Source organism: Calonectris borealis, chromosome 1 (genome assembly GCF_964195595.1).
Source record: "Calonectris borealis chromosome 1, bCalBor7.hap1.2, whole genome shotgun sequence".
Taxonomy (NCBI): Eukaryota; Metazoa; Chordata; class Aves; order Procellariiformes; family Procellariidae; genus Calonectris; species Calonectris borealis.
This window is the reverse complement of record NC_134312.1, coordinates 82,747,260-82,760,729: the sequence shown is the minus strand read 5'-3', so window position 1 is coordinate 82,760,729 and position 13,470 is coordinate 82,747,260. Positions and strand designations below refer to the sequence as shown.

At 39.9% G+C, this 13,470-nt stretch overlaps 1 protein-coding gene across 1 annotated transcript; it reads left to right on the top strand.

The window, feature by feature from the left end:
- The first annotated feature begins 2,052 nt into the window (after nucleotides 1–2,052).
- NTF3 (neurotrophin 3) lies at nucleotides 2,053–3,155 on the top strand. The gene has a single exon (XM_075165940.1). The coding sequence runs from the start codon at nucleotides 2,053–2,055 to the stop codon at nucleotides 2,824–2,826; it is 774 nt and encodes a 257-aa protein (XP_075022041.1). The 3' UTR covers nucleotides 2,827–3,155.
- Nucleotides 3,156–13,470: the final 10,315 nt, after the last annotated feature.

Sequence of the window (13,470 nt, the reverse complement as noted above, 5' to 3'; positions counted from 1 at the left end):
GCAGGTTGAGGGAGGTGATCCTTCGCCTCAACTCAGCACTGGTGAGGCCACATCTGGTGTGCTGTGTCTGGTTCTGGGCTCTCCAGTACAGGAGAGACATGGACATACAGGACCGAATCCACAAAGATGATTAAGGGACTGGGGCATCTGTCACATGGGAGGAAAGGCTGAGAGAGCTGGGGCTGTTTGGCCTGGAGAAGAGAAGACTCAGGGGGATCTTATCAAAGTGTAGAAATACGTGATGGGAGGGAGTAAAAAAGACGGAGCCAGACTCTTCTCAGGGGTGTCCCAAGAAAGGACAAGAGGCAACGGGCACAAATTGAGATATAGGAAATACTGAAACATGGGTTGGGTTTTTTTGTTTTGTTTTGTTTTGTTTTGTTTTTTACTGTGAGGGTCGAACACTGGAACAGCTTGCCTAGAGGGGTTGTGGAGTGTCCATCCATGGAGATATTTAAAACCTGATTGGGCACAGCCCTGCGCAAGCTGCTCTAGCTGACCTTACTTTGAGCAGTGGCGTTGGACTAGATGGTCTCCTGAGGATCCTTCCAGCTCCATCTGTTCTGTGTTCTCTAACTCTGTGTCTTCATCCCAGGGTGCTAGTGGTCTGACACATAGTGGACATGTTTGCGGTGCAGAAGAATCAAGTTCAAGACTGTTTTGAGTCACTTGAAGCGGTACTACAGCCAGATTTCCCACATGACATGAGAGTACTCTAACATGAGTTTAATATTTTCTCCTTCAATCCACTACTTGTGCAAAAATTTCATTAAAAGGGGTGTGCTTTGAAGTAATGGATTGCTTCCATGATTTAGTATTTTACATTGAAAATTAATTTCATTTAAATATAAGTGCAAATACAAGATATACAGGTTTTCCCAAGAAAAAAAACCACCTCCTTAGATGAATGCTCACAGTTCTTAACTACACAAACAGGATGACAGAAAGATTTAGCCAGAAATGACAAATCAGCCTCTAGAAGATGCTCAACAGCTAGAATTATAAGGACACTAAAAGAATGCATATAGAGCACTTCATGGCAAAATACAGTACAGAGAAGCAGCACACTTTTATGTCCAGTTTTCAAAATCTTGATCTTGAGTTCATTTTGATCTTTTTGAACAGGATTCTTCAGTTTCGGGGTGGGTGGGAGGTCCTTCATCTGTCCTTGAATATTTCTAACTACAATCAGTTTTGTTCCACTTCATATAAATGTAATGAAGGAACTTCACTAAAAACATCAAAAAAACCAGGCCCCAACCCTGTAAACAACCAGTACAAAATGGTCTCTGGATCCATCTGAACTTCTCACTTGTATTACAGAAGTCTAATTACTGCTTTCTGAAGCTCAAAATATAAGAAACCCCACTTTCCTGCCTGACTGCACCCTTTTCCTTCAAGAATACTTTGCCTTACAGCACCAGAGAGAGAAAGAGAGAGAAAGAGCTATTGAAACACAGTATTTACTTCCAAGTATATGATGATGCTCTTAGGGTGACGTTAAACACAAGCCATTTGATGAATAGGAATTTGAGGGATCCATGACATGTCAACACGCAAAAATTGGCAACACTTAGCAAAGTCAGAGCTTCTTCATTTTACACCATTAAATAATCTGCTACTCTGCATAATCTTGCAATTCTGAAACTGAACCACGCTGTGGAATAGACTCTGTGAAAGTAACTTGGCCTCTCTCTGCTGCCAAGACCTGGACATACTATCCCAAGAGTAGCTACCTAGAGAAAGGACCTAACTGACAGATCTGCCACTACACATGGAAAGAGGAAAAGTGAGGTCATCCTGAAAAGTGCATGAAACATAGATGAAACACTGAAAAAAAAGTCAGAAAACAGTTACATTCATTATAAATATAATGAAAAATTATCTTAAAAGAAACACATGGCCTATCTGTATCTATAAGGTGCAGAAGATGTAAGACATGTTAAAAACAAAACCGAATTTTCATGTCTACAGCATCTAGTAAACTTCCCTATATAATTGTTTTAATGTTGCCTTTCTGTTTCTTTGCAGATCTTACAGGTGAACAAGGTGATGTCCATCTTGTTTTATGTGATATTTCTCGCTTATCTTCGTGGCATCCAATCTACCAACATGGATCAAAGGAGTTTGCCAGAAGATTCAATAAATTCTCTTATTATTAAACTTATTCAGGCAGACATTTTGAAAAACAAGCTTTCTAAGCAGGTGGTAGATATTAAGGAAAACTATCAAAACACAGTGCAGAAAGCAGACACTCAGCAAGACATGGATGGAGATGAAAATGTGAAATCAGACTTCCAGCCAGTTATCTCAATGGATACAGACCTCTTAAGGCAGCAGAGACGCTACAACTCTCCCCGAGTCCTCTTGAGTGACAACACACCGCTGGAACCGCCGCCGCTGTACCTCATGGAGGATTATATTGGAAATTCAGTGGTGGTGAACAGAACCTCCCGGCGGAAAAGGTACGCAGAGCACAAGAGCCACCGAGGGGAATATTCCGTTTGTGACAGTGAAAGTTTATGGGTCACGGACAAATCGTCTGCCATCGACATTAGAGGACACCAGGTAACTGTGCTGGGAGAAATTAAAACAGGCAACTCTCCAGTTAAGCAATACTTTTATGAAACAAGGTGTAAAGAAGCCAAGCCTGTAAAAAATGGCTGTCGTGGCATTGATGACAAGCACTGGAACTCCCAATGCAAGACATCCCAAACTTACGTTAGAGCACTGACTTCAGAAAACAATAAACTGGTAGGCTGGAGATGGATAAGAATAGACACCTCTTGCGTGTGCGCGTTATCAAGGAAAATAGGAAGAACATAAATCTGCATCTCTTTGCTATATAAATTATTACTTTAAATTATATGATATGCATGTAGCATATAAATGTTTATATTGTTTTATATATTATAAGTTGACCTTATTTATTAAACTTCAGCAAATCTACAGTATATAAGCTTTCTCGCTCAATAACAAGAGCAAAGGGTGTGTGCCTCTGCTATGGGCAACTCCGGGTTTTTTTTAGACTATGTTTGTGACACTGCTTGTTGGCAGCATACCGTAACCTTGCTGTAAAATCTGTGTAAAATCAGTATTTCTCATTCAGTATTGTCAAGCCAGTGACTGTCATTTAGTAAAGTTGTTAAAAATCAGATCAATGTCAAGAGTTGTGTACATATTTATATTCCCCAATCTATACATTCATATTTAATTGGGTGCAGTGTTGACTCCTCACCGCCAAAACAAAAATGGACCAAAATACGTGTTGTAGCCTGCAGATGATGTCAACGTCACAGGCATCAAGTAGCCATAAAATACAATTTTTGTGTATTATGCCAGTTTTGCCAGTGAAATGATCATTTTCCCTCTGTCAGCATTTCAGAATGACTGCTAATTATCCGCCAACTTTCATTTATGTTTTTGAAGCACATTTGTTTTGCAACTGTTTCTAATGCTGCCAGTTCGTCGTAGAAAAAATATGAAAAAAATCTAAAATATTTGTAGCAGAAACTTACTGAAGCCAAGAACCAATCTCAATTGATCGTTAATATACTACATAAAAGATGATTTCTTTGGAATTTACTATTTATTGTGATCAGCCTCTTCCTCCTCACATGGATCAATTATCTTCTGTTTGCATTGTTGCATCGTTCCTCTCTGTCTGAGTTTTTAAAATAGAAACAAAGCTGGTGGTGTCTTAACATTAAAAGAGCCCTTGGCTTGCAAATTGTAGTAAAGAAAGATGTGATATCCTGGCATGGATATCAAAGCCACACACTCGCCTGAAGCTGCTGTTCTCCTCAGCAATCCATTCTCCGTTTTTCACAGAGGGAAAAATGTGTAGAACTGCTGAACAAACCTGGTAGCTTTCATAGGGACATGAAATAATAGATCTTTTTGAGCAGTATGGTGACTAAAATCCAGGTAGTCTATAGTTATAATGAAGTTCTTCAATTATACAGGTGAGTTGTTACTTAAGACAGACAAATGTACTAGCATATATATACCTCAAACTCTTCTTTGTATTGTCATGTAGCTCCACTGGGGAGAGTAATAATTAGACTACTTGAAGAGATAGTCTATTATACATTAGCTGTATAATGCCCTGGATGGGATCCCACTCCCATAAAAGTAAATGAGTCGTGTCATGGACAGCAACAGAATTGAGATTGGACTGCATATGTTATCTAGCTAGATCTTAACACACAATCAGGGCTGAAAAATGCCAGCCATTCAAAGAGCATTACAGCTGTAGTGGTCTTAGGCTTTTACAGTACGGCTTTCACTGTTGTAGCGTGTTCAGCATCGCAAATGACAATGAGATCAGAAGCTCAAAACCAAAGTTGCAGGATGCCTTTGTTCATAGAGTTTTCACTACTGGAGAACCAACTTCAAATCTGCCACAGGTCATCAAAGGCAGCAAATTGTGTGGTCTCCCCTAATTCCTTACAGAGAGCGTTACACATCATAAAACCACTGGAGAGCTGGACAGGTTGCTCATAAGGCCAAGCACTGGAATAGCAGTGATTCTGAAAGCCACGCTGGAGCGTGTAGGTATAATTCTGCAGGGGAGGCCATAAACAAAGTTTTTGAGAACCATCTCAATTTTCAACATGAGGCCAGGGTATTTACCTCCCAGAAAATATCACCAGCTCAGAGGACTGAACCCTAACTTTGCTTCAGGCAATAACAACTTCAGAGGTTCAATACCAAGGCAATTGTTAAAAGGAAAGAGAATATGTAATATACCAAGGAACTCAGTATGTGATAGATCTGACTAGAATTCTTCCCGCATTCTCCTTCCTTGGCAAACATTAAAAAAAAAAAAAATCCTCAACAGAAGTTTTTCTAGTTTTACTAGCAGGAAAGTTTAAGTTTCAACAGGGGAAAAATAACCCCTACCCATTAATTTTTCAGCTTGGAGGTACAAGCACATTTTTCAGAGTCCCGTCCCACTGAAAATTTTTGCAAGTTAAAAACCCAATTTTACACCCTGAATTCCCAAATAAAGATCATTTTCAGATGCTGTGAATAATTGAGAACAAATATTTTCATGGATCATTAACTTTAGAGATCCCCATGCTTCACTATGCCAGATAGGTCTATCCCCATATGAGAAGAGGAAGTAAGAAAACTCACTGAGCTTGGTTAGTCCCTGTTGCTTAGAGACCCCCCTTAATTGGAAACTACCTTGTTCATACAGTGTGGATGCCACGCCTGTTTACATCACTGTAAATCCAGAGAAATTCTATTGAAGACAGGCAAGAAAATGTAGGTTTATAGCAATGTAAAAAACATCGGAGTCGATCCTAATGCCTTTATTTCTGCTCACTGAAAATCAAGGGAGGTTCATTCTTTATAGGTTCAAAGAAAACAATTTGTCATTTTCCACTGTAAATCCAGTAACAGGAACTGGTCTTTGACTCTTAACTTCACCAATGCACCAAGTATTTTACAAGTGGCCAGCAAAAATGTATCAGAGTAAATACAATGCCCGTCATCTGAAACACATTAAACAAGAAAGAAGCGTGGTGCGTAAGGTTATTAGATCGGCTGCCTCTTTCCCACCCCAGTATAACAATGATCGGAAGTGTTACCCTCTGGATCTGATCCAGTTTCCACTAAAGTCAATGGAAAAATTCTCACCTTCTCCAAGTGGAAGCTGGATCAGGCCCTGGGCGAAGAAAAACCTGCAGATCTCAACCAGAGAGTGGAGCAATCGCACACATCAGTTACGCGTTCTTGTAAATCCTGTGTACACAATAAGATGCTGTATAATTTTGTAACAAGTTTGTAAACAAAGCCTGTAATAAATTTGTTAAGGCCTAATTCTGTTTTCACTGTAGCCGGGGATGGTTTTATTGTCAACTTCGGTCATGGCACAATGAATTCAAAGTTGCTATCCAACTTTTTTGTATGTCTGTTAAGTAATTAAGCAAAATATTCAGCTCGCAGCGCTAGTTTAATTTGAGTATTCTAAAACTCACTCCCATTAGGCAGCTCAGATGCTGTGTCAATATTATTTTGCCAATAGATCATTATAAACACACATTTTATTTAGCTTTTCTCCCAAACGACTGAATGCTATTCTGAAATTGCCTGTCCGTGTCAAACTGTATTTTCTCCATTTTTTCCCTAGTTTTTTTACAGTCCATTTAGTAACAGTAAAAAATGCTCCACTGAGGTTTTGGGAAACCATCTGCATTTATTTTATCACCTTTGAACATGTGTTCAGGAATGAAGTCTGTGCAGCAAGTTTACTGCTACCAAGAGATTTGCGCGGCTGCACCAGGAAGAAACTTTGACTGGACTTTACAGAGTGTGTGCTCGAAACCACTCTGCTCATACTCTGTTATTTCAATGCTTTAGCAATGAGAGTCTTTCGCTCAGCTATACATTGTGTATCTGCAGACAATACCAAACAGGAAACAAGTCTGATTGGGAGTTCCAAAATTAAAAATCTAATGATAATGACCTGCTATTTCTGACCTTTCAGCAAATGCATTTGCGCAGCGAAGTAAAGCGCATAAACATTCATTTCATTTAATAGAAACATTGTGGCAAAATCAATGGGATTCTGTGTTCTCCACGCTTGGTACGCGTATGTAATTCATCATGCATGTGGGGGGGGGGGCGAGGGAGGAGGAGGAGGAGGAGGAGAGGATAATAAGCACTACAGCTTGTGAGAAGTAAAGGGCTGTGCTCCGAGTTGGAGCATTTTAAAGTGTGGAGGGGTTGTTTTCTGAAATGCTTTGCCTGTATTTTGTTACAGCAGATGGCAGAATGACGAAGCAAGCACAGATGTGGTGTAAAAAAGTCAAGCAATATAAGGATAACAAAACCTTTCCTGGGAGAGTCGGCCATTCGCTACCACTGTAGGTCCATGCAGTTCTGTGCACGTTATTGCAGAGCTCAGCAATGACATTCCCAGTTAAATTATTTAACTAACCTCTGTGGCAAAAAATGTATTTTTTCCTGAAACTTATTACATTCATGAGCTGGATAATTTTCCTTTTTTTTTTTTCCCCCTTTGTACTTGCTAGTTGCTTTGGTACCTCTGATGAACAGCAAATGGTAATGCTTTCCATGAAGGTCCCCAAATATAGATTTCTCCCTTGTTTTACTGCTGAGCTTTGAAGCCAGCGGCACCTGAAAGCCATACTTCCACTACGGAACTGGTCTTTTGATGTCATGACCTCATGTTTCCGGACATTTTGATCACAGGGTCCTATTTTGGAGCCGTTAGCCACACAATTAGGTGAGATCATGACCAGGCTGCTCTAAATCATGCTTGAGGAGCTGCTGTGTGCACGGCGGCCAAGGAGCAAAACGAGGGTGAGGCAGCCCTATGCCATCTTTACATCTGCCTTCCAAATATCCTGCTCTGCTTTCAGTCTTGAGCTGCAAGTTATCAAGGTCTGCATAATCAAGGGTTGCTTCCTGCGTGTCCAAGGGTTGAGATGCCAAGTAGACCTTTGACAGAAGGACAGTTTCTCAGTTCGCTTTTTTTGCCTGCCCAGAAGCATGCCTTATACGAATCTGGATGGACCTTCTGTAAAAGGGTGCTGTGGTTGCAGCATGTCCCCTCTCTAAAACACAGCATGTTGTTACTATTTACCTCTGTTACAATGAGGAGAGAGCATCATTGATCAACCAGCTCCATTATTTGTAAATTACATTGAGACCATTTGACAGAAAACACTAATGTGTCCGCGGGAAGTTGCTAAGAAAGAAGGCAGGATGATCCTTTTCTTTAAGCAAAAATATTTCCCTGGAGGGTGGGAGAAAAGGAAAGTAAAAGTGCTGAAAAAAACAGGGAGTCATAGCTGTCGGGTGGCAAACAACTTACAGAGATTTAGGAAAGCAAGGGAGAAAGATTGTTCAACCTCAGATGAAAGACTTTCCTGCTATGATAAGGGTTAAAGAAATACCATTAGATTGTCTGAAACATTAATTTAAAAGGAAAACGAACCTCTATTAATTGGGGTCAATCCTACTGCATTGATTAGGAATTACCTATGCTCACTGAGCACAGATGATGAAGTCTTGCTCTCGGTTAGACCTATGCAGCCCCTGTTGTCAGCGCTTAGGACTATGAAGCTGTTAAGTGAGGGCAGAATTTGGTTTAGAAGGTATTAAATCCGAATTGAATGCATAAGAGGGAGCCTAAGTTGAAAGCATTACCCACCACACAAAACAAGCCAAGGTTTTAACATTGGTGTCATAAAAATTGTTCGTTTCTTTGTCTAGTTCCAGGGATTTAAAATATGTTTTGAACTGTCTGACATGACCAGTGCACATATATTTAGCAGCAATTTACAAAAGAAATAAAAAAAAAACCTGTAAATGGAAGTATGCAGTAAAATACTGTGTCTAGCACTGTAAATAACTTCTGTTGATTCCCATTTATGTTCTCAGCGTCTGAGAAAGGAATTTTAATACAAATCTTGGTTTTGTTTTACCCATGGTATTTTGTATAATAAGCACCTCAACTTACTGCTTGTAGATGTTTGCAGTGTGCAATCTTTGTGGATAATGGAGCAGAAATATTGGTCTAAAGTTGCTGGGCAATGTAAAAGTTTTAAGTCTCACATTTGTACAGTAGATAGTTAAACCAATGTGCAACAGTGACAGAATCTGCTTCTCAGGCTCAGAGATTAAATATGTTTTAAAATATCGAATGGCAGCTTTTGTCAATTATTACAAATACCTTGAGTCAGATTCATATTGGACACAGCCCACTGCTCATATGGAGTGCAATTTTTTTTAATCTTTGTTATTGCACAAAGCTACTAAATGTGATTCCCATTAAGTTCAGAAGATAGATAGAAATTTGTTCATTTCTACATCACTGACAGAGCATACACCATAACTCCAATATATGAGCCAAATCACAGGTCAGAGCATGATCCCTGAATTTATGTCCTGAGGAAAAAACTTTCAGGAGGAAATTCTTCCATTCTCCAGAGAGTGAGAGCTCAGCTGCCACAGTCACAGTGTCTATACCATGATATCACAAGGACCTACGTTTGAAATCTCGAGGAGGTAGAACCTGGCTGACTGGAGGGCTGAAGGGTAGAAGAAGTGGGATGGGTGGGGCAACAATTATTACATTGGTTCCTTGAAAATCAGACCCCTGAAACACATAAAATAGACTGTACAACCATCATGATCCTCCTGATCTCAGGATCTGACTCAGAGGCACATATCCCCTAGGTCAGTAATCTCGGCCATCTTAGATTCCTGAGACTTGGCATCAGGACATGGTACTTGTCCTAGGCGGGGGTAAAGGTGAAAAAAACCCTTCTCCCACCATAATCAGATAACGGCAATTATGCAAAAGGGAGTTCTCATGGGAACAGTTTTGTCTCAAACTCCCATGCTTTTTTGTTGTTGTTTTTTTTCCACAGAAATGGAAGACACGGGTTCCTGAGAAAGGCCTGCTGCATGTCGTTTTCTCAGAGGGATATGAGGACGCTGGAGAATAGAAGTTAGACAGAAAGAGGAAAATTCTCCTTTAGTAGATTCATTCAGTGATCTATCTTCCCCTCAGTTTTCCCCTTACCACATTAGTGGTTCACTACAAAAATATGTGAGGAAGTCTTCTGACATAGATCCTGCTGCAGGGAGCATTTATATGTGGGTGGGATACACTATGACTGGATTGAGGAGAGGGACTCAGCAGTCTCTGTGGCATCTTCCTCTCTTTTTCTAAATGCCATGGAGACTGGGGTGTGTCAGTGGCACAAAAATGGAGAGCAATAGCAGTATAGGTGCACAACACACTTCCCCATTCACAACAGCCAGGCAAAGAGAGCATGAGGTCAACTCCATCATCTCACAGATTGATCCTGGGACAGGTCCTTCAACTCCTCCCATGGAATCTTTGAGGCGAAGAATCCATGCTGTCATTTTGTAAATCAAGTTTAAGAAATATGAAGGCAATCCTGCCATGGCTTGGACCTGTTGCATCCAGAATGTACAGAAAAAGTCAGTCTGAATAATGTAAAGTGTTTAAGTCACCCATATAGTTTTAGGGGGAACCACCACAGACACAACTAATAAATACATAACTCTACTCTGATCTCACGCAGGTTTAATGTCTGACTTCAGTAGGATTAGTCTCAGTTTTTACTGATACAATAAAGCTTGGAATTATGCCTGTGACATTTTAAAGCAGGTGGTGAGCTCTGTACTTGATCAGACTCCCAATTTCTGTATACTATGTAGGTGCTGCCTGCGCAGCTATATGATGAATACCAATTGAATTATTTAATGTGATAGATTACAAGGGGCCTACGCTTTTATGCTGTAGCAGCTTTAAACCACATCTGCCCTGCATGGAGGGAAATTGTTGTCAGATCTCAGACTGATTCAATGCAGATAAACCCAGGGGCTTTCCATGGCACTAGCTAAATTGTCTCCCCTGAGAACCACCATGCACCTCATTCAAAATTAACTTTACTTCTTGCTTCAGATGTAACTTTATTGGGCCTTGTTTTCCTTGAAGAAATGATGAGAAAGAAGTAAAAACTCGATTTGCAGTTACTGGCATTCAGAATTAAGTTCTGAAATCCACAACTATTGTCAACACAAGAAACACTGAAAAATTAAGATAGCGTGTGCACACTACAAACTCTGTGAAGATGCTTTTGTTCAGAAACAAAACTGCTTTAGACAACAACAATCTAATCTCAGCTAAGACAAAGAACCCAATCCTGCTGAACAGAGGTGCCCACCTGAGTTTCTTTTTAATTCACTGGAAACTTCACATTTTGGCTTTCCCAAGCATTTTTCAGTAAGCAAACATTGAGTATAATTAACATTATAACTTTAACTACATCAGAAACATTCCAGAACTACCATCTGAAATAAACTGAAAAGATTCATTCTGGGTAAGTATCACATCCTGAATTTTGTAGCCTTTACTAGCCTTCAGTAATGACTTGATTTGCAGACTAGGGCATACAGCTTGACTTTGTGGGCTTGGAAGACTTCTTGAGATTTTTCTCTTCATCTGCTTTTCCATAAGTCTGCATAAATGCCAAAGATTTTACAATCCCTAAACATAACCTGAAGTGTCCACTTCTGTCAGCCCTAAGGTCATCTATTATTCCTGAAGTGTTTACTAAATATTCCATTGCCCCAAGCAATGACCTACTCAGGAGGAACCATGCAGGCTCCAGAAGTGAAGAACTACAGCTCAGGAGGTGTGAATACAGCAAATAACACAGAAGCTGATACCAAGAAATTCACTGGAAAGCCAAAACTGGAGTTTAACAAGGACAACAATAGGAGAGAGAAACAACAGCTGAGGAAAAAAAAATCCAAACGTTTGTAATCTTAAGAAAAAAAGATCAGCTGGACTTTGATAATAGCAATATATATTTTTTTTTTTCCCTCATAGGGTTCATCCCTCTCTAAGGGCCTTGTAAAATCCATTCTTTTCCCATGAAAGTAAAATATAATAGCTTGAGATGAAATTCTGTTGTCAGGGAGATTTTCATGCTTAAAACATTTAGTGGATCTCTGTTAATAATCAGGGTAACCACTCCTAACAAATTCCTCTCTTAAACCTGTAATCCCACTCTGTCCATCTGGCTGTGGGAGTGGTTTATAGATTCATTCTTAAAAAAAATACACGGTCAGGTTTTACTGAGAGCCAGTTCTATAGTTTGGGATGCATTTAAGTGGATTTAGTTCACTCAGCCTGCTTGCATAGGTCTTGATCCAAAATAGCCCTTAAGCATATGCCCAGTTTTAAAGAAAAGAATAGCTGTCTTGAAGTGGGCAAGATTAACCCTGTGCTTAAAGCTAAGCGTATGGTCAAATGTTTTTATGGACCAGGGCAATAATAAGGTTCCTTAGTGATTTTATTACTGGAAATAATAGCGATTCACTAAAAAAACAAATGAACAAGAATATAAGCAATCCTAGTAGTTCCCATTCCATAAATTTTGCTTAAAATTCCTAGGAAAAAAAAGCACAACAAGTAATCTGTAAACATTTAAGACCTTATCCAAGGTCCATGGAAGTTTGTAAAAAGCTCCATAAATTTCCATTGGGTCCTGGATTATGTGCTTAGTAATTGAACCATGATCCATAAAATGCCATGGATTTATAGGATAAAGAAAAGAACACACCAAATAAAACTGATCGTTTCTTTTTTTTAAAATCAAAGAACAAAATTAGCAGATAAAGTAATATCTAGAGTGCAGTAAAGCATTTGGCAGTACTTCACAAATTCTTACTTGAAAAAGTCATTCAGATAGACTTGGATATGAATGCAGTCACCTGGATGGGGAGCTGGGAAAAGGAATACGGATTACATTGCAAAGATAACTGGAAATGTGCTGAACTGGGGGAAGAAGTCATTCAGTGGGTAACTGCAGAAACAGCTTTAGACCTGGGGTGAAATTATCAAGATCACCCCAGTGACTTAGGTGCCCACATCACTTCTTTGAAGGCAAGTTGGACACTTCCCTTCAAATGAGGGGTTTGGTAGCAGCATTCTCTAAAAGGTGCTGAGGAAAGAGAAAATAAAATACTTTGGGTAATAATTTGAGATTACTTTCTCCTTGCTTAGTGACTCTTACTCATTTAGCTGCTCAGAAGGCTGCTGCAGCGGCAGATAAATATTCTAGTCACATGCCCAAAGAAAATTCCTTGCAATTTCTCTGGATTTATCCCTCCTACCATTAATATAGCCTATCCAAGACTTAAGCAAGTTGCTACAATGAGGTCCTAAGCCCTTCCGAGTCCCTTGTAGGTGGCTCCAGCAATTTACGGAAGATTTAAAGCAAACACATGGAAAGCTGAGGGATTCCTCCAGCATTAGACAGTTTATCTAGAATTTGGACTAAAAGGTTCCTCGGCATAGAAGTCACGTTTCTTCTCCCTACATAGTAAGAGACCTAGGAGTAGAGTCACCCCAAGCAAGGATGAGCACTTTTGCCCTCTCATACTGCTTTGCTCAATGTACATTGTATCCAAAAGGGAATAAATTAAGCATCATCCACTTACAAGTGGAGTGTCTTATATGCAAAACAGGTCCTGTTTTCTTGCCTTTCCACTTCTGTTGGTAGCTGGGCTCCGTATTGCCTTAAACTCAGAGTCCAAAAAATTTATTGCTCCCACTATTAGAAGTGATTGTTGCTATAACTTGGGTGGCAGAGAGTGGGACACACATCTGCAGTTTGGCCACCCCAGTTCACATTCATGAGCACTTTGCATCAAGGTCCCTCACTAGGTGCTGTGGGGCCAAAACACATGCATCCCTTCTAGAGGGAAGTGGGTCAGGCCTAAAGTGGCCTGACAAAGTAAGACATCAGTTGTGCAACACGATTGCCCCCAGCCCCTGTTCCAGTTTCACACATAAAACTTCTAGTTTTACGAAAGTGATGAAGTCAATGTAAAGGTCCTTAAATCTAGATCCTCTGCTATCACCAACAGGGGAACCCTAGCAAA

Excerpts from the sequence above, each read along its gene's own strand:
- NTF3 (XM_075165940.1), top strand. The coding sequence starts at position 2,053 with ATGTCCATCTTGTTTTATGTGATATTTCTCGCTTATCTTCGTGGCATC.